General features: G+C 46.5%; 1 protein-coding gene across 9 annotated transcripts in view; it reads right to left on the bottom strand.

The window, feature by feature from the left end:
- The window catches only part of FIP1L1 (factor interacting with PAPOLA and CPSF1), a 337,219-nt gene that overhangs the window by 137,193 nt on the left and 177,819 nt on the right, over window positions 1–22,207 (bottom strand). For all 9 annotated transcript variants that reach the window (XM_030191378.1, XM_030191380.1, XM_030191381.1 and 6 more), the window contains one exon: window positions 10,758–10,917. In XM_030191378.1, the coding sequence (XP_030047238.1) occupies window positions 10,758–10,917 (160 nt within the window). The remainder of the gene's footprint in view (window positions 1–10,757; window positions 10,918–22,207) is intronic.

Raw genomic sequence — 22,207 nt, 5'->3', positions numbered from 1 at the left:
ATGCTCGTTTAGAGCTGGTATGACTGTATTCAGGAGATGAGCATAGAGGCCTGATTCATCTTCTGCCCAAATGAATTCAGGGATTAAGTTTCTCTGCCTGGGGGAGACGAAGCAAAGTCTCTAGAACACCTGGCTCTTTTTGAGCACGGATTCCAATACCAGGGAATGATGAGGCAACTGTGGACTATCAAACTCAGGGGAACTCTGGATCCGATACATACTGTCTATCTTCTTGGGGAGGACAGGGACTGACAGAGGTAACTCCCAGCTCTTCACCTGAACGTCTCACAGGATCTTGTGAAGCGGGACCTTCACAACCTCTCTAGGAGGAGAGTCGTAGTTCAGGACCTCGAACATCTCAGCTTTGGGCTTGTCCTCCGCCTCCAACAGAACTAGAATGGCAGCCGCCATTTCCCTGACAAAAGCGGGGAATGGTTCTCAGATGGAGACTTCCTCCTTTCCTTTGGAGGGTAAAGATCAGATGGGATACTATAGAATTCCTCCTCCGAGAAGTACTTAGGGTACTCTTCTGCCATCCATGAGCACTCATTGGTGTCAGCAAAAAACTCTTCATGGGACAGCTGAGACTGGTCTACCATGAGAGAGAGGAACCATGCCCTTGTCTGGAAGGGTGTTGAGGTACAGGCTCCACCCTCAACTCCGGTGAAGCTTCCTCCATCAAGGTTGAGGGGTTGCCAGCACAGGTGGCTGTCAATACTGGAACCGTATACAGGACCGGTGTTGGGAGAGCTCACTGCAGGCTGAGGGCTTTGCGGGGAAGGAAGAAGAGACATGGCTGGTGCAAGCATCCCATATGTCGACGCACTCTGTTGGATAAGCCCCAACAAGGGCTCATGAAGCATGACCCGGATGTGCTCATTGATGGCCAACATCAGGAAAGGCTGGGGCATTGGTTCAGAGGTATGGGTCGGTGAAGGTGCTTGGTCCTGGCTGTATGGAGATCCCTGCATCGGCACCTTCTTGATGGAGGGAGAGCAGTTCTTCTGGCACCGACGCTTCTCAGGGACTAAAAACCTCTGTGGCCTGGAATTCCTAGCACCATGCATCGAAGGGGATTGATGCGTGTGCTTCTTGGTCTTTGCCCAATGCTGAGTATCGACACTCGGTGCCGACATCGAATCCCCATGCATCCTTGGTGCTGGGTCGGGTGATGACCGGTCCCAGGGACCCTGCACAGTGGCAAGCGCCGAGGCAGGTGGAGACCTGTTTAATGTACGCCCACTCCCAGTGTCAAACATGTGTCTCGCAGCCATGGGGACTGATGAACCCAATGTCAGTGCAAGTATTGATGCCGACAATTCGGACTGGGAGCCTCTCTGGACAGCCAAGTTCTTTTCTGCATATATAGGCAAAGAAGACAGCTGGAAAGAGTATGTTAGAACTCAAATACTGGCGACACCAAGAATGGGTGTCTGTTCCGGAGATGGTCCAATTGCACCGAGCACAGCTCTTGAAGCCACTGGGAACCTTTGAAGACATGAAAGTTAAAACAGCCATGGCCAAATCAAATGACTCGATGGTGACTTCATAAGCGGGCAAAGCACCAGAAAAGAGACAGGGAAAAAACTCCCAATCGGAGTTCAGGGCCAAGAGGGCCTACAGAGCACGGAAAAATTAAGAAAACCTAAAACTGACTAAAATGAAAAAGGGAAGGAGAAAAAAGTATCCCAAAGGGAAAAGAAAACAAAACAGGGAAAAAAAAACTCTTACAGGGACGACAGCGAAATTGATCAAAAAAGCATCTCACGCACCAGACGCTGTGAGGAGCAGTGGACAGTTCGTCCTCTGCTCACGGTTGATGAAGAGAGACTGCTGGTCTTTTGCTATTGCTGTGGGCGGGAAGGTACTCGCACATACGAAGTGGGGATGCTAGCGTGTGCTCTTAAAGGTATATACGCTATTAAAGTGCTCTGCACCAGGCGATGTGGATGACATCACCCACATGTGAGAAGGATATGGTCTGTTTGTCCTCGGAGAATTTGGGCTATTTTTCCCAGTGTGCATCACTTCACACTTGTCCACACTAAATTTCATTTTTCATTTAGATGTCCAATCTTCCAGCCTCCCAAACTGTCCCATTCTTGATCTTCTTTGCTCTTTTTTTCAACTAGTCTAGATGTTATTACTAGCTGTTCCATAGGTCTTTCAACTATTTCAGTTTCAACATCTTTTAAACATGTAGGTTTCTTGCTGCAATCTTTACTGTTGTTTCACAGATTCTTCCAAAAAGCAGTTACTCATCTGTAGCAGGTGTTCTCCAAGGACAGTAGGCCAAGTATTCTCACAGCAAGGTGACATCATCTGATGGAGCCGGTACAGATGCCAACAAGTGAGATTATTGCAGAACTTTCTAGCTGCGTCCCACCATGCATGTGCTGGTGCCTTCTCGCCTGATGTGCAAGAGTGGGTCCATTAGTCATATAAGACAGGTAAAAAATACAACTCCAAGGGAAAGTGGGAGGGTACGTGAGAATTCTTAGCCTGGAGTTAAGGGCTATTTGGAAAGCTGTAAAGCTTCCAGAACTCAGCTACAGAACCAAATTGTTCTCATCCAAACCAACAAAATATTATGTGAACGAGCAAGGGAGGGGGGGGGGGGGGGGGGTATAGGATGTGGCAGTGAGCCCTCCTTGACTGGATGTTACTACAAGCAATGTACCTGGCTGGCAAGAACAATAGTCTGGTGGACAGACTGAGCAGGGTAATAGAACCTTACGAGTGGTCTTCTCTATATGGGAATAGCCTGCAAGATCTTCCAGGAGTGGGGCACAACCTCGGTGAACCTTTCAACACTCATCTCAACAACAAGGTCCCTCAGTTCTGCTCTAGGCTCAGATCACATGGCAGACTAGCACAAATGCTTTTTTCCTTCACTGTGGAGAAGGTCTTCTGTATGCATATCCTCCAAAACCTCTCATGGAGAAATATGATCCTAATCACCCCTTACTGGCCAAGGCAGATCTGGTTTCCTCTTCGGAATATTTTCCAACCCTTGTCATGCAGAAAGAGGGATCCCTTCTGCATCCCAGCCTCCACTCCCTGGTCCTCAGAACTTGGATGTTGAGAGTGTAGAATTTGAATCCTTAGATTTGCCGGAAGATGTCTCTCGCATATTGCTGGCTTCCAGAAAGACTCCATTAAGAGGTGTTACTCATTTAAGTGGAAGAGGTTTGCTGTCTGTTGTGAGTGCAAGGACTTAGATCTCCTGACTTGCCCTACACAAAAACTGCTTAAATACCTCCTGCACCTTCTAAGTCTGGTTTAAAAAACAACTCTGTAAGGGTTCATCTAAGTGCAATTAGTGCTTATCACCGTGTGGGAAGTAAGCCCATCTCTCTACAGCCTCTAGTTGTTTGCTTCATGTGAGGTTTGCTATTGACAAAGTCCCCCATCAAGCCTCCAGTTGTGTCATGAGATCTCAGCACTGTCCTCACCAGCTGATGAAAGTTCCTTTCGAGCTACTCCTGTCATCTAAAGTGTTTGACCAGGAAAGTTGTGTTTTTGGTGAAAGTCTCTTCAGCTCACAGTCAGTGAGCTTCAGGCCCTAGCAGCTGATCCACCTTACAGGGTATGATACATACCTGTAGCAGTTGTTCTCCGAGGACAGCAGGCTGATTGTTCTCACGACTGGGTGACGTCCGCGGCAGCCCCCACCAACCGGAAATAAGCTTCGCGGGACGGTCGACACGCAGGGCACGCCCACCGCGCATGCGCGGCCGTCTTCCCGCCCGTGCGCGACCGCTCCCGCCAGTTGAATGACTAGCAAAAAATATGAAATACACAACTCCAAAGGGGAGGAGGGAGGGAAGGTGAGAACAATCAGCCTGCTGTCCTCGGAGAACAACTGCTACAGGTATGTATCATACCCTTTCTCCGAGGACAAGCAGGCTGCTTGTTCTCACGACTGGGGTATCCCTAGCTCTCAGGCTCACTCAAAACAAGCCATGGGAGTCACATGAACTGTGGAGGCCATATGACCCAGAAGTCTCAACATCTGCCGAGCTGTGACCTGCTGAGACGCTCTGGTCTGCGAAGCCAGGGCCAAGAGATTGGTAGCCCTCGCTTCGGGAAGGTAGGCCTGAGCCGTCTGGGTATTCAGCAGCGCTCCTATGAATTCCAGAGACTGAGTAGGCTGGAGATGGGACTTTGGGTAATTTATCACAAACCCCAGCAGCTCCAGAAGTTGAATAGTGCACTGCATGGACCGGAGGGCTCCTGCCTCCGAGGTGCTCTTGACCAGCCAATCGTCGAGATATGGGAACACGTGCACTCCCAGCTTGCGTAGATACGCCGCCACCACCACGAGGCACTTTGTAAACACTCGTGGGGCAGAGGCGAGCCCAAAGGGCAGCACACAATACTGAAAGTGCCGTGCGCCCAGGCGGAATCTGAGATACTGTCTGTGAGCTGGCAGTATCGGGATGTGAGTGTATGCGTCCTTTAAATCCAGGGAACATAGCCAATCGTTTTTCTGAATCATTGGCAGAAGGGTGCCCAAGGAAAGCATCCTGAACTTTTCTTTGACCAGGAATTTGTTCAGGTCTCTCAGGTCTAGGATGGGACGCATCCCCCCTGTTTTCTTTTCCACAAGGAAGTACCTGGAATAGAATCCCTGCCCTTCCTGCCCGGGTGGTACGGGCTCGACCGCATTGGCGCTGAGAAGGGCGGAGAGTTCCTCTGCAAGTACCTGCTTGTGAAGGGAGCTGAAAGACTGAGCTCCCGAAGGACAATTTGGAGGCAGGGAGGCCAAATTCAGGGCGTATCCGCACCGCACTATTTGGAGAACCCACCGGTCGGAGGTTATGAGAGGCCACCTTTGGTGAAAAAATTTTAACCTCCCTCCGACCGGCAGATCGTCCGGTACGGACACTTGTAGGGCGGCTATGTTCCCGTGGATCCAGTCAAAAGCCCGTCCCCGGCTTTTGCTGTGGAGGCGCAGGGGGCTGCTTAGGCGCACGCTGTTGACGAGAACGAGCGCGCTGGGGCTGTCCCTGTGCCTGGCGAGGCCTTCGGGCCGGCTGGTTGTACCTACGCTTTGCAAAAGAATAGGGTGCAGCCTGCCGTGCCCGGGAAAAACGCCCACCCGTGGGGGCGGGTGCTGAAGGCGCCCGGTGGGAGAGCTTGTCGAGAGCGGTTTCCCGCTGATGCAGTTGGTCCACCATCTGCTCGACCTTCTCACCGAAAATGTTATCCCCCCGGCAAGGGACGTCAGCCAGTCTCTGCTGGGTGCGGTTGTCCAGGTCAGAGGCACGCAGCCATGAGAGCCTGCGCATCACTATACCTTGGGCCGCAGCACGAGATGCCACGTCACAGGTGTCAAAAATCCCCCTGGACAGGAACTTTCTGCACGCCTTCAGCTGCCTGACCACCTCCTGATAAGGCCTGGACTGCTCCGGCGGGAGCTTATCGACCAGGTCCGCCAGCTGTTGCACATTGGTCCGCATGTGGATGCTCATATAGAGCAGGTAAGATTGGATGCGGGTCACGAGCATGGAGGATTGGTAGGCCTTCCTCCCAAATGAGTCCAGAGTGCGAGACTCCCGCCCCGGGGGCGCCGAGGCGGTATCCCTCGAACTCCGTGCCCTCTTGAGAGCAGAATCCACGACCGCTGAGTCATGGGGCAACTGGGGCCGCATGAGCTCTGGGTCAGAGTGGATCCTGTACTGGGACTCTGCTTTCTTGGGAATGGTGGGATTAGTTAGTGGTCGCACCCAGTTCCGGAGCAGCGTCTCCTTCAGGACATTGTGCAGCGGTACCGTGGAGGACTCTCTAGGTGGTGATGGATAGTCGAGGACCTCGAGCATCTCGGCCCTCGGCTCTTCCACAGAGACCACGGGAAAGGGAATGCTTATAGACATATCCCGCACAAAGGAGGCAAAGGAGAGACTCTCAGGAGGTGAGAGCTTCCTCTCCGGTGACGGCGTGGGGTCCGAGGGAAGGCCCGTAGACTCCTCTGAGGAGAAATATCTCGGGTCCTCCTCTTCCCCCCACGAGTCCTCATCCTCGGTATCGGACATTAGCTCATGTAGCTGCGTCCGGTACCGGGCCCGGCTCGACGTCGAGGCACCGAGGTCTCGGTGTCGTCGAGCGGTGGACTCCCGCGCCGGCGGGGACGGAGCTCCCTCCATCGACGTCGACGGGGACTCCACCTGCGTGGCTGTCGAGACCGGCACCGCAAGCGGCGGCGGTGTCGACTGCCCCGGCGCCGGGCTAGAGCTCGCCGGCGCCACAGTCATCGGCGCCGAGGGCGCAAGCACCCCCGGCGCCGGCACAGCCTGGCGCATCAGCCCTTCCAGGATCCCCGGAAGGATGGCTCTGAGGCACTCGTCCAGGCCCGCTGCCGGGAAAGGCGGTGGGGCCGGTAAGGGTGTCGGTGCCGGAAGCTGCTGGGGGCCAGGAGACGGCACCGAGGTGCCGGAACCCCGACGCGTCGGTACCTCCACCACCGACGGAGATCTCTCCTCTCTGCGATGACGCTTCGGCGTCGACTCCTCTTCAGGGTGCACCGAGGGCTCCCGGTGACGGCGCTTCTTGTCTTTTTTCCGGTGCACGTCACCGGTGCCGGAGGGCATGGAGGAGGAGGAGGTCGATCCCCCTCGGTCTCGGGGTACCGGGTCCGACAGGGTTCGGTCCCGTGGCTCACGAGTTGAGGGAGTGACCGGGGCCGACTGCCCACGCGGTCTCTCTACCCCACTCTCGCCGGCGGACCGGCGGGCCGACGGGACCTGTTCTCCTGGGGTCGCTGCCATCGGTGCCGATGTCTCGGGCATCGATACCGGTACCGAAGAACCGGTCTTCGATACCGATGCCGTCGAGGTCGACGTCGAGGGGCCGGCGCAAGTTCCAAAAAGACGGTCCCGCAGAACTTGCCTCGCAACCTGAGTCCGTTTCCGGAGACCGAGACACAAAACGCACGACTTGAGATTGTGCTCCGGCCCGAGGCACTGGAGGCACCAAGCGTGGGTGTCGGTCTGCGAGATCGGCCGGCCGCAGCGACCACACTTTTTAAATCCACTCGGGACCTTCGAGGACATCGACGGAAAAATCGCGTCGGCGAAGTCAAAGTCGGCAATGGTGGCTAAAATCACACCACGAAAACTGAAACCGACCGAGCGGCCACTAGGCCGCAACGAGGCGTCCCCGCTAGAAAGCGAGGGAAAAGAAGGAGCGCGTGCTCCACACGCGCAAAATTCTTTTTTTTTTTTTTTTTTTTTTTTTTTAATAAAAGAGAAAGAAGAAGAAGAAGAGGCCGAACAGGCCAAAAGCGACGATCCGCGTAAACGCGGTCGAAAAAATCCGGCGGCTGAAACGAGAGAGAGGGGAAAACACAACTCTCTCAGTCGCGGAAAAAAAGTAACTGGCGGGAGCGGTCGCGCACGGGCGGGAAGACGGCCGCGCATGCGCGGTGGGCGTGCCCTGCGTGTCGACCGTCCCGCGAAGCTTATTTCCGGTTGGTGGGGGCTGCCGCGGACGTCACCCAGTCGTGAGAACAAGCAGCCTGCTTGTCCTCGGAGAATAATAGGTTCATCGCCTAGGCCCAGTTGAAAACCTCCTAGCAGAGGAGGATGAAGCTGGAGACTGATGAGAGAGGGACTGAATGGTGTCAGTATGTTTTCTTGATGAACTCTGTGACTTCCTCCACCTTGTCCCCAAAAAGATTATCTCCTTGGCACGGTATGCCTGGTAACCTCTCCTGAACCACTGGTTCCAGGTCAGAGACACATAGCCATGAGAGTCTGTGCATCACCACACCCATAACGGAGAGTCTGGATGAAATATCAAAAGTGTCATAAGCGTCCCTGGCCAGATATTTCCTGCTGCCAGCTGTTTGTTGGATAACTGGCAAAGCACTGTGGCCTGCTCCTGAGGGAGCAATTCTATGAGACTGAGCTTACTGCGCACCAAAGATTTCAAGTATATGCTTGTGTAGAGGTGGTAGGACTGGAAGTGGTTAATGAGCACAGAGGTCTGATAAGCCTTTCTCCCAAATGAATCCAGAGTCCGAGCCTCTCTACATGGGGGAGCTGAGACATGAGTCTTGACACTTCTGGCTCATTTGAAAGTGGATTCAACCACCAGAGAATGGTAAGGCAATTGTGCCCTTGCGAATCCGGAAGACTTCTGGATAAAATACTGAGTATCCATACTCTTCGGTTCAGCATGCAATGAGAGAGGAGATTCCCAATTCTTCTTGAGTGGATTAAGGATAGGGTGTAATGGAACTGTGGCCCCTTCCTTAGCAGGAGATTCATAGTCCAGGACAGATAACATCTCACGCCCTAGGCTCTTCCTCCAGTTCCAACTTAAATGGGATGGCTGAAGCCATTTCCTTCACAAAACCAGTGAATGAAAGACTCTCAAGTGGAGATTTATGCCTCTCTTGAGGAGGGGAGGGGTGATAAGGGATTTCCTAAGACTCCTCTTCCGAGAAGTAGTGTGGATCTTCATCTTACTTCCTTGAGCAGTCCAAGTCCGACTCCTTGCAATATTCTAGATGGGAAGAGTGAGTCTGTGCCTAAGTGGAACTATGTCCACGCTCCGGAAGGCGCTGAAGTACAGCCGTACTCTGACTCCGGGGAAGCTTCCTCCCCCGATGTAGAGAGTGATACTGCAAGGATCAAGGTCAATATCAACACCTGCCGATGCTTCAATGTTGAACACCACTCCACAGGAAGCTAAGGGCCTCAGGAAGGAGTTAAGGCTCAGCCGCTGCTGGCGCATGTGCCCTCGATGTCTGAGTGGTGTGCAGCTGAAACATCTGTGCCAGCTCCTCCACGAGCATGGCTCATCGAGGGAAGGCATCGGCAAAGGCTGGGGAGCTGGTTCAGAGACAGCCTGAGAAAGAGCCGGTGTCAAACAGGAAGTGGAAACCTAGCTGCTCGAAGACTGCAGCAACCGTCACCTCCACCAAAGAGGAGGAGATATCCTCTCAGTGCCAGCACTTCTCAGGTACCAGTGATGACAATGCCCTGGTGCTCCCAGTACTGTGCTTCGAAGGGAATGGATACTTGCGTTTCTTTGGCTTCCCTCAACGCCGATGAGGACGACGTTGAACACAAACATGTCCTTGGTGTTGGATCTGATGCTGACCTGTCCCAGAGCCTACCACTGGTGCCTGGTATCAAGGGAAGTGGAGACCTCCTTTATGCCAGTGCACTCCCAGTAGAAGAAGACAGTGCAGCCATCGAGGTCGATGCTTTTGGTGCCGATGTTGATCGATTAGCCTTTGAGGACCCAAACAATTTGTACTGCTGGACCTGACGCGCCCTCTGTGCCCTCAATTGTAAACAGAAAGAACAAGAATCAGGCTGGGGGTCAGGCTCAAGGAACCCAATGCACCAACTGTGCAGGTCTGTGGCAGAAATCATCCAGTTGCATCAAGCACACCTTTTGAAGTCACAAGGGGGGGGGGGGGGGGGTCTTAGACATCGAGAACAGAATTGCGGATACATTCAATTCTTCAATCTTTAATGTCAAAAAGGGGCAAGGCTCAAATTGAGGTAGGCCTTCAGGCTGTGCAAAAACGAAACAGAACTTGAAAAGCCAAAAATCTAAAAGTAAAGGGAAAGGTACTGAAACTAAAAATTATGAAGAAAAAGAGAAAACAAGGAAAACCCTGTACAGGAAGGCACTGAGAAAATATCTGTTAATACACGCTGAAAAAAGACCACAAAGACACAACCTCTCAGTTCTGCGGAAAAACAGACTTGATGAACCTGCACTTGCACATTGGGCAGTAAGGGTCCTGCACATGTGTGATGAGATGCTGCTAGACTTTTCTATTACCTATATACACTAAACAGTTTCCACACCAGGCTCAGTCGCATGATGTCACCCAGATGTGAGAATACCGACAGCCTGCTTGTCCTTGGAGAATACTATTTTCCATACAAAAAGAAATTCAAGAACAAGTGGTCATGATATGAAGATTGAAGGAAGAAAGATTAGAGGAAATACTTTACTGAAAGGATAGTCTGTCTCAGAGGCAAGCCAGAACGTAGACAAGTAGCAGTCTATTGGTTCGAGCAGCAGCCAGAGAAATCACTGATCCTATTTGTAACCTTGAGCAAGTCACTTCACTCTGTTCCTTGAGCAATAATTTGGAATGCAAGCTTCCCCTGGGACATAGAAATAACTACAGTATTTGTAACTTAGATTGTGAGCCCTCTAAGGACATAGAAAGTACCTGTATATAATGTGTACAGCGCTGAGTACGTCTAGTAGTGCTATAGAAATGATTAGTAGTAGTAGTATTGTAACTCACTTTAAATCTGGATTTGTAAAAGGGGGTACATTTTTTGGACATTTATATATATATATATGAAAGGCAATGGTAAGAATGGAAGTGAAAAGAGGCTAGATACAAGAAATAAGGGGAAAATAGGGAATTGGTGGGTAAACATAAATGCTCACCTACCAGAAATGGTAGAAAATCAAATAGGAGAATCAATAAAAATAAACTGGATGAATGATGATCTGAAGGCGGCCAAGCTTGTATGGCTAGAGGATATTTAATGCTGTTAATAAAAGCACAACCTGGCAGGCTTTCATGTAAAATAAATATGAATGATTTGCTATTTTCATTCCACTGGCAGCCACTGATACTTAACATAATAATGAGTTTTAGGTTCACACATAAAATATTAATTATACTATTTAAAATCTTACTAGTAACAAGCTAGCAGGCAAATACTTCCTTTCTCCTTCTTGTTGGAAAGTCATTTCTATTTGTTTACCTGGTGGGGGGATAAGGGGTGGTGCAGAACTGACAGACGGAGGTGGTGGAAGAAAGGGTGGTGGCGGCAGATGAGTAGGTGGAGCTCCAGGAGGGAAAAATGGAGGAGGTGGCTTGATAAAATTATTATCTACTTCAGAGGGCGACTGCTCCGATAAAACCTAAAAGAATAAAAAACAAATTTATTCTAGCTATAAATTGCTATGCTAATTTTTCTTTTGAGATTACTTTCTCATACATAGATACACATGAAGTAGAATACCTATTCTCAACCTGACATTTTACAAAACACAAAATTAGCATATTAATAGTTAGATGTTACATTCTTGCTTTTACAGAAAGCAAACAGCAGTCAATAAATAATACATACGTAATTAAAAATACCATATATTTTCAGATATGTGATCATTGGAAAAGCTTTAAATGTATGCTATAATTAATCTGAGTATTCAGTTATGGCTTGGCCACAATCCAAGAAATTCAAGTCCAAGAAATTCAAGTCTACTTTAAACTCAGACGCACTAAGACTTGATGCACTCCAGGCCCAGGTGAAAGAGCAGACAGCTGCGAGAACACACATAACCCTGACTGACAGAAGAGTGGAGCTGCAGGGTTCAGTCATTGAGAAGATAAATGATATGATATAGTACTTGTATTCCGCCAACTCCCAAAATATGGTTCAAAGCGGATTCCAACTTTAAAAGTAAAAAAATAGAAAAATTACAAGATTTCTGAAACAGAATAGTCTTCAAATTCTTCCGAAAGAAAAGGTAAATAGGAGATATCCTCACTGAAATGGGTAAAGAGTTCCAGATATGAATGGCTTGATATGAAAGCGCAAAACCCCTCCATGAAAAACTACATTGGCTCCCACAGAATGCATTGCTTTCAAAATCTGTACTGTGGTCCACAAAATCATCTACGATGAAGCCCCAGGATACATCAGACCTAATTGACCTATCAACTAGAAACACATCCGAATCGATACGAACATACTTAAATCTGCACTATCCAAGCTGCAAAGGACTTAAATAGAAATCAATGTATGGATCCAGTTTCTCCTACATAAGCACACAATTGTGGAATGCAATACCAAAATCCTTGAAAACGACTTACGACCATCTATCCTTCCGGAAAATATTAAAAACCAACTTGTTCAAAAAAGCTTACCCTACCAATCCAACCTAAATGCCGGATCTCGGCAACATAACATAACTGAATTACGCAATGGAAATAATACAACTCTGCCTCTGTTCGATTCCCTAATATGGCTGTGCCACATGAACTCTCTCTTACCACAACATCACCTTGTATTTGTTAACACTGGAGTCTGCTAACGCCTCTCCGGATTATGTAAACCACATTGAGCCTACAAATAAGTGGGAAAATGTGGGATACAAATGGAACAAATAAATAAATGTTATTTGTAATGATTTTTTTGTATTTAACGCCAGAAAATGATGGAAAATATAAGAGACAGTGGTTGCCTACTCTAGAGAGTGGGGACCAAAGAAAAAGAGAAAAGTGTGATCAAATACTCAGGACAAGAACCATCAAACATTTTATGTATTTATGGTACATTTCTACCCCATATTTTCCCACACATGCAGGCACAATGTGTCTTACATAAGATTAATAAAATAAACACAAACATTTTATAAATACAACAGGTCAATTTAAGAGATATGTGCATCAACAGGAAGCCAGTGAAGCATAACCAAACAAAGGGTGGCATGATCAAATCGTTTCTTTTTGAACACCATGTTAGCAGCAGTATTCTGCAAAAGTTGTAATTTTGAAATTAATTGAGCGGATAGAAGATAGTATATACCATTACAATAATCTAAAGATGATTAAACAACAGACTGCACTAAGACAGAAAAATGCTTCTCTGGTAATAATGTGCCTAAATACAGTTGTAGTTACAGCATTCATTTGAGGTACCATTGATAAAAAGGTGTCCAAAAAGACACCAAGTGTGTTCGATACTTTTTCCACTTTTAAGATTAACCCATATGGTAAAACTAATTCCATAGGAATGGCATTCTCTTGGCTGTTAAACCATAGGAGCTTGGTTTTGTCCCTATTTAATTTGAACCCTAGTACATTGGTCTTCAATTCTACTTACACAAGATGAAACACATGACAAAATGGATGAAATGTCATTGTTAAATCAGTATTAATACAAACATGTCTTCTGCATATGAGAAAAGATAGACCCAATGGCGGAAAAACCATGACAAAATGAAGACATATAAATATTAAACAAAAATGATGACAGTGGGAGGAGGAAGTGATGTCACGGTGCTTGAAAGCAGCTTGAGTTCTTAGCTCCCGTATCTTCCTACTGTTAATAGCTATTTTAAGCAGCCTCTGCATTTGAACGTGAGTGTCTGGTACTGTTATAGACATGGGAGTCATGAGCAAGTCTGCTGTGGCTTCTCGGAAGGAGGGCGAGCGCCATTCCGTGCGACAGCTGGGCAAAGGCCCGCAACACCACGTGTCACCGGCTCAGCCCTTAGTGTCGGATTCTGACTCAGCTCTCTCTCAATCTGAGGTGCATGATCTGAGCTCTAAAAGTCAAGCCTCCAATAAGTTGGCGAAAAGTCTTGAAGCGATTCGTGCAGAGATAAAATCATCTAAAGAAGAGATCTTGGAGCGGATCGATGTAATGAGCACTGATCTCCGTGAATTGGGAGGCCGAGGAGCTGGAGGCGCGTATGGATGGATCAAGTGGACCAAATCAACACGGCGGAGTCCCGGATTACCCAGGTCCTAGCCCTTTGTGATGGGTTTCAATATAAGTTAGATGACCTGGAGAACAGGGGACGTCACAAAAACCTCCGCTTTCGTGGCGTTCTGGAGGCAGGGGACTCTGAGGATGTTCCTACTATTGTGCGTACTTTGTGTGGTAAGCTGGTGGGCACTGATTTGGATCCAAAGGATTGTGTCATGGAAAGAGCACACAGAGCTTTGAAAAAGCTGGCAATCGCCCCCATGATATTATCGCACGGTTTGCCTCGTTTGCCTTCAAGGTGTGTGTGCTGCAATGTGCCCGTCAGACCACCACAGTGGATTTCAACGAAGCTAGGGTGGGGGTTTATCAGGACTTTTCTCTCTTCACACTCAGGCTCAACGAAGGGACATGAAGCCTGCCCTTGACATTTTGATTAAAGAGATGATTCAATATCGTTGGGCTTTTCCTTTCGCATTATGCTTTACTATAAAGGGGACAGCGTATCAGGTGAGGCACTTGTCGGATGCCTGTAAAAGGTTGCATGAGGCAGGATTGGCGCCTCATGCTTCTCCTCCTATGGATCTTGCTTCGGAGATGAAAGCTAAATTGCAGCGATGGAAGAGTGTATCTCGCAAGGAGAAGTAATCTGTGGTTTTCGGTTTATCTTTTTCTTCTCACTCGAGACTTTGACTTTCACTGGGTTTCCAGGACGACAAGGAATCTGGACTATTGGATTATTGGAGGACATTCTGTTAAAGAGACTTTAACTTGTGTATGGGGGGGGGGGGGGGGGGGGGGGCAGGTTTGGGTGAGAAGGGTGTATGATAGGCTGAATGACAGATAGGGAGGTTTTGTTACTGGATATACGGTTAATTGGATACAGAGGGTTGGTGAGAGTGAAGTGTGAGTGATATATGCGGTTTTGCTACTTTTTGGAGGGGTGGGTTGGATCTGTTGGTTGTGAGGTGGCTGGCTGGTGAGATTGATTGGGTTGGTATGAATGGATGGTTGATGAGTTAGAGTGAGGCGGTTTAAGTGGTATGGCATGTGGGGGGGGGTGCGAGGGTGGATTTGAGTGAGCTGTGGGGTATCGTGACTACTTGTTCCTTGTTTCCTAGTCAGGGGCTTAGATGGGTCTTCTGTCTGGTGGATGTGGATGGGAGGGGGGGGGGACAGGGGGGGATGGAGGGATTATTTTTTGGAGAGAGAAGGGATAAGGTTTGGGGGTTGTTGGTAGGGAGGTTTCCCTTTCCATTTTGGGGCTGTTTTGCGGTTGGTTCTGAGGGGCTCCCACAGCCTTAAATGTGCCTTGCCTGATTGTAGGTAGTTTTTATGAGTAGAGATTTAAAGTTTTTGTCTTACAATGTTAAAGGCCTCAACTCACCCCAGAAACGCCAAAATTTTTTAAAGGAATTGGTGCATTGAAACCGCATGTGGTGTTCCTCCAGGAGACTCATCTGCGAAGGGATCATGAAAAATTATTGGTTTTCTCTCAGTATCCTTTAGTTTTTTGTGCATCTGCCATTGATGGGTCTAAAAGAAGGGGAGTAGCTATTTTGTTGCATTCGTCATTGCAGGTACAAGTTTCCAAGGTGCAGAGGGATGCGGAGGGGAGGTTTTTGCTACTAAGTCTTACAGTAGATAATGTGGCGCTTAATCTAGTCTCTATATATGCACCGAATGAAGATCAAGGGGGATTTTTGCATAAGTTGGTGGGTTGTCTTACTTCTTTGTCCTACTGGCAAGTTGATAGTGGGGGGAGATTTTAACGCTACTTTACATCCGGCCTTAGATAGATCAGGCCCGCCATCGGGCTCGGACATTCAGATATCTCAGGCTTTTAATAGGTTTGTGAGATATTGGTGCTGATGACATATGGCGAATTGCACACCCACAAGTTCAGGATTACTTGTTTTATTCCCACTCCCATGATACTTATTCTCACATTGATTATTTGTTAATGGATATTTCGCTAACCCATGCTGGATGGGTGGCTGATATTGGAACCTGCACCCTTTCAGATCATGCTCCTGTATGGGTCTGTCTGCCTTCCCTTAGGGAGGAGGAGAAAGAATGGAGGTGGACATTGAATACTACTCTGCTTAGGGAGGAGGAGACCCTTGCAGGCTATAGGCAGCTTTTACAGGAGTACTTAGAGCTTAATGTCAACTCGAGTCCAGCTTTGGGGGTGGTCTGGGATGCTCTGAAGGCTGTCTCTAGGGTTTTTTTTTCTTCAGAAGGCTAGTTTTCGTGCTAGGCAGCAAAGGGCTGAGGTAGCCTGGTGTCTGTCTCGCTTGTCGGCCTTACCTGAAAATCATAAATCTTCGCATTCGGTGGCTACCTTGAGGGAGATTCAGGGGCTATGTTTAAAACTGGACCAGATTTACTCGGATCAATTGCAATTTGTCAATGCCAAATATCAATACTCCCAATATGCACACTCTAATAAGCCTAGTAGGGCCTTGGCAATTAAGCTATCTCAGCGACGAGTTGATCATACTATTCTGAAAGTAGGGGATGGAAAGAGTTGTTATGTGACTTCTTCTGGGCGAATTCGTCAACAATTTCAAGATTATTATCAAAAGCTTTACACATCTGATATTAGTCTGGATCCTGAAGAGATATAAAATTACCTCTCAGCTTATCCTCTTCCGCAGCTTACAGTAGCACAGCAGGAGGCAATGGATGGCAAGGTCACTGTGGAGGAGGTAACACGGGTTATCAAATCCTTGCCAACAGGGAAGTCGCCGGGATTGGATGGACTGCCCAATGAAGTCTACAAAACATTTAGGGGGGAGTTGGCTCCTTTTTTGACAGAACTTCTTAATGAGGTTTTAACGGGGGAGGAATTTCCTTCTTCTATGATGGAAGCTTGGATCGCGGTCATTCCAAAGCCTGGTAAGGATAGGACGGAATGTGCATCCTATCATCCTATTTCTATTTCGAACTCTGATGTAAAAGTCTTGGCGAAGGTGTTAGCGAACCGCCTAGCGAGGGTTTTACCAGAGTTAATACATTCTGATCAGACTGGTTTTATTCCTAATCATCAGGCCATGGACAATGTCCGCCGTAGAAGAGTGATTTGTCTGTTTGTTGGGCTTGGATGCTGAAAAGGCCTTTGACCGTGTCCATTGGCCTTTTATGCTCCAGGTGTTGGATAGGTTTGGAGTGGGTCCCCGGGTTTTGTAGGTGGGTGCAGGCTCTTTACACTTCCCCGCGGGCTTGTGTTCATATTAACGGAGGTAATTCTCCAGGGGTTCCCCTTTACCGTGGCACTAAGCCTCTTGCGATTTCCATACGATCGGATCCTAATATAACCGGAATATTAGTGGGAAACAAGGATTATAAATTAGCTTTGTTTGCTGACGATGTTCTTCTTTCTGTGACGAAGCCGTTGCTTTCTTTACCGAATCTCATGCAGAAGTTGGGTGCTTATTCTTTGGTTTCCAGGTTTAAATTAAATGTGAGAAAGTCGGAGGCACTAGCTATTGGTATCCCACCTCGGGTATTAGAGTCCTTAAAAGATTCCTTTTCTTTTCGATGGGTTACAAGAGGGCTAACTTACTTGGGGGTTATTCTTACTCCGGTGCTAGAGGATCTGTTCTCGGCTAATTATCCCCCTTTGTTGAAAGCTCTTTATAAGGATTTGGCTAGATGGGATGCTTCCGAATTGTCTTGGCTAGGTAGGATTGCTACGCTAAAGATGAATATTTTGCCCAGATTGCTGTACCTCTTTCAGGTTCTAACACTTTGAATTCTAGGAGTTTTTTGGAGAAGCTACAGGATAGACTGGTCCGGTTTGTCTGGTCCAATAAATGTCCCCGTTTGCCTAGAGCTTTATTGTATCTGACCTGGAAAAAGGGGGGTTTGGGAGCTCCTAATGTTATGTGGTATTATAAAGTAGCTCAGGCGCGTTCGGCCTTTGAGTGGTTTCAAGCTCACTCTCACAAGCTGTGGGTTCATATGGAACATGTTCTCCCTCCGCTCCTTAATGTGGCTCCCAAATAGATATAGGTGTTTGAGTAGAGACCTGAGTCCCTCGATTCTATCAACCTTCTTTTATTGGGATGGGCTTTTTACTAAGTCGGATATAGTGCTTTCTAGGTTGTCGCCAATTGCTAATAACCCTCTATTTCCCCCGGGGCTTCACTCTGGCCCCTTCTTTAGGTGGGCAGCATTGGGGTTGGTGTCTTGGGGTCAGTTTTTTGACGATGGGTGTTTGATTTCATTCGAGTCTCTACAGGACCAGGATCAGCTTTTGCCTCAAGAGTTGTTTGCTTATTCACAGATAAGGCATTTCCTTTCCTCTAGGGAGACTCGGGGTAAAATACTGTGAGAGGACTCCTTTTTGGAGGATCTTTGTGAGGATTCTAAGACCACTAGAGGTCTAATTACGTGTCTCTATTCCTATCAGTGTCGGCAGATTCACCCGAGTCTTCTTCACAGAGAGCGTTGGCATCAAGAACTAGGAGTCACTCTTGATGAGGCAGACTGGACTGATTGGGAGAATGGTTGTTCGAAGGTGTCAGTGTCTGTTCCCTTCCAGGAAAATGTGCTGAAAGTGCTTTATAGATGGTACTTGACACCTGTGAGGTTGCACCACATGTTTTCAGAGGTATCTCCTTTGTGCTGGCGTGGTTGTGGTCAGAGAGGCACTATGGGTCACATTTGGTGGTCCTGCCTTAAAGTGAAGGCTTACTGGAAAACTATTCAATATAGATTACAAACCTGGTTTCAGAGACGTATTAAGTGGTCTCCGGAATTTTTTCTTTTTTCTAAGAAGCCTCCGGGCCTTACTAAATCCCAGGGGCTGTTGACCAAGCAGGCTATGTTGGCGGCGAGAGTGGTATTGGCAGCTCATTGGAAGTCTCCAGTAGTTCCTTCTCGGGTGAGATGGCTGAACAAACTGTGGTATATTTGTGAAAGGGAGAGACTTTGTGGTGAGCAATGCCGTACTGTGGAGAAGTGGGAGCCCTTCTTGAAGAACTGTTCATGTTAGTTTTGTGGGGGGTTTGGGGTGGGGGTTCGGGAGGCAATCGGGGGGGGGGGGGGTTGGGGAGGGGGTTCGGGGGAGAACTTACTGTGTGGGAAGAGGGGATTTTCACAAAAATCTTTAAATTTGAAGATAGTTTGTCTTGTTGGGAATGTTAAATTTACATAAACGACTTTGGGCTGGGAGGGAGAGTTAAAGTGATTTATGTTTTGGCTATGTCCTGGTGCTTCTATAGAGGTTGTATGATTTTTCAATGTATAATAAAGTCTTCAAACAATTAAAAAAATGATGAGAGTGGGGAGCCTTCGGGAATGCCACAAGATCTCCAATCTGGTGAAAAAGCATTTGACATTTTCACCTGAGTCAAAAATTCTTGCATCCAATTCAAAACGTACCCGTAATATCCAGAGAGCTCAATTTATATAATAAGATGATATGACCTACTGTGTCAAATACAGCACCGAGATCAAACTGTAGCAGTATAGATGACTTACCCCGAACAATGTTTCCACTTCAGTCATGCTTGCCAATAATACAGCTTCAGTTAAATGGAAGGGTCTAAACCCAAACTGTAGATGATGTAAACAATTAAACTTAATCCCTTCTTAACTCCTTCGTCAGTAAGGGAATTTAAGGCACTTGGGGAAAAATTGTTTGCAGTGGGAGAAAGGTAGTAAGGGAAACCAACTTTTCATACCTTTTACCCCAGGGATTCTATATAGCGCGACTCGAGTTGTGTGTGGAAATCCAGTTGTATTCTGGATTTGCATGTACAATTTAATTAGTTAACAAGCCAATCTTAGTGCTGATAATTGCCACTTGACAAGCAATTACTGACACTAACTGGCATTAATTAGAATTTACGTGCAGAACTGTCAATGCGTATTCTATAACAAGATGCGTGCAAATTCTAAGTCTCATAGTTGAAAAGGGAGCATGGCCAAGGGCATTTCTAAAATCTATGCAAGTGGTTATAGAATACACCCGGTCTGTGCGTAATTTACAAGGTTTACCTGGCGTAACTGCTCACGACTAAATTTAGTCGTGTGAACGGGCGCTCGGCATATTCTATAAATTGCACGGAGATTTAGACTTATTCTATAAATATGCAAGTGGTTATAGAATACACCCGGTCTGCGCGTAATTTACAAGGTTTACCCGGCGTAACTGCTCACGACTAAATTTAGTCGTGTGAACGGGCGCTCGGCATATTCTATAAATTGCACGGAGATTTAGACTTATTCTATAAATTCCTAATATTCAAGAATTCCGTCAGGCTAGATTTTACTGGCACTTTCATCCAAATAATTATCACTTTACTGTTCATAATAAAACCTGGTAGTTGGGGCTTGAAACTACCATATCACACTGACTAGACTAGTGCAGCACACAACCAAAGAAAGAAATGTGCTGCACAGTAACAAAAATAATTAAAAGGGCTTTACAAATCATTTATAGCTTATTTTTTTAATGTTCTATACATACTACTCAGCATTAGGAAGCGGTTCATGGCTAACTGTTAAGGGACAGAAGAAAAAAAATCTAGCAGTGCTGCTTAATTCATGTATAGCTATCAATAATATACTGTATAACATTCATGTTAAAATGCTTTTGAGATGCCAACATTTGTTCAAATAGTGAGTTTTTATGTCAATGCCTAATTTGTCTGGGTATTTTATTTTCCATCATCTTGTATTTTCCTAGTTCAGATTCTATGTATTTAATAGCCAACAGTCCATACTGTTTGGCAACACCTCACCATCACCATGGGTGCTGACCTGTGGGGTACCACAAGGATCGATACTATCACCTAGTTTGCTTAGTACCTATCTCAAGCTACGAGTTGATTTGGTCAAAGAACATTATCTACATCTACACAGACAACATGCAGATATTCATAACTGTTGAACCACTTACCTTACAGCCCAGAATAAACTAACTACCCATTTAACTGCAATTCAAGAATGGGCTAAAAACCACAAACCTTTACCTGAATCCAGGTAAAACAGAGCGCCTCTGAGTCCCTAACACAAGCAGTCACATTCCTGACATCAAAATTCATTCTGGAAGCTACAAACACCCCCTGAAATCACAAGTCTGGAACCTTGGAGTATAGCTAGATTTAACACTTAACGCTGATCCCCCAAATGCAAGCAACCTACTACTACTACTATTTAGCATTTCTATAGCGCCACAAGGCGTACGCAGTGCTGCACAAAACCTACAGGAGCTGTCTCTATTACATGTGACAACTATGCTGTCTCTGTACATTGAGAAGGCAAATCTTGACGCATATAACATCAAAGCTGGATTACTGTAATGCACTCTACATTAGTGTGACTATAAAGAGTTTGCACCAGATCCAATTGATTCAGAATGCTGCAGCATGACTGAAAGAAGACTGTAGGCAGCATGATCACATCACACCACTTCTGCAAAAACTTCACTGGCTACTAGTGCGGTACAGAGCTAAATTTAAAATTTTATGTCTGACCATCAAGGATCTTAAATAAAATGGGCCAGATTACTTGAAGAGCAGGATCTTCCTCTACACACCTCAAAGGTAGCTAAGATCCTCCCAAAGAATATCCCTAACCACACCCTCTCAAAAAGAAATCACACAGTTTCTCCGGAGTAGCCCCCACATTCTGGAATGTACTTCCAGAAAGGCTTCACTTAAAGCAAGACTCTCTCTACTTCAGGAAGCAGGTAGGATCTTCTTCCAAGCAATTAATGGAAAAAGCAACTAGCTAGCTAGTCACACACTTAAGGACTACCAGCTGCACATACTGTAGCAAAACTAGATTATTCACTCCAAGTCTAGCTGAAATAATTTTCCTGCAACTTTTCTGACTTCATCTTATAAATGCCTGGCAAAACAAGTATACTTTCAGTTGCTTTCTGAAGCGTAGTATATCAGTAGTTAGTCTTAAGAGATTCAGGCAATTTGTTCTATAAAGGAAGACCAGCAATTGGAAAAAAAAAACCCAAAACAAAACAAAAAACCCTGCTTCTCTAGTCACATCATAGTGCACTTTTGAAAAGCGAGGCACCACAAGCTGTCTTTAGCTTTCTGATCTTAAAGAACGAGATGGAACATACAGACATAAAGCCTGTAAAAAATAGCAAAGTGCCATTCCAGATAATGCTTTAAAGGCCAATACCAAAAAACTGAAATTTAGTTCTAAAACTAACAAGAAGCCAGTATAACTTTTTCTTTGACAATGTGATACTTTCAAAATGAAAAAAAAAAAACGTGCCTTATTCTTTACCTGTGGTAAACCCTTGACTGTTACGATAGTCAAGTTTTTATAATACCAAACTCTGAACAACGGTCCAAAAATCGGACTTTGCTAACGTTGGTTTGATTTTGTGTAAAACTCGCAATTGAAAAAACACATATACTGAATTACCCTCAAAATTTGAGCTTGCATGGTAAACTGAAAATCTACCATCACCCTAAGCTTAAAATCTTCTCCTTCAAAGGAATCAAAGACTGTTGAAAAACAACTGGTACATGGCATGCATTCACTACATTTCGCCCCATTAACATAATTTCACTTAGACAAATGTAATGCAAGGTGATTGCTCACCAGCCATTCCTGAACTGCTGACATACAAACTATTTAACTCCTGTTATTCTATTTTATATGTCTATTACCAGCTAGATCTATGTGCAAATTAAAATCTCCTTAAAGAAATTGTTCTCTGAGCTCTGATT

Source organism: Microcaecilia unicolor, chromosome 2 (assembly GCF_901765095.1).
Source record: "Microcaecilia unicolor chromosome 2, aMicUni1.1, whole genome shotgun sequence".
NCBI classification, from domain to species: Eukaryota; Metazoa; Chordata; class Amphibia; order Gymnophiona; family Siphonopidae; genus Microcaecilia; species Microcaecilia unicolor.
This window is presented reverse-complemented; position numbering and strand designations above follow the sequence as displayed.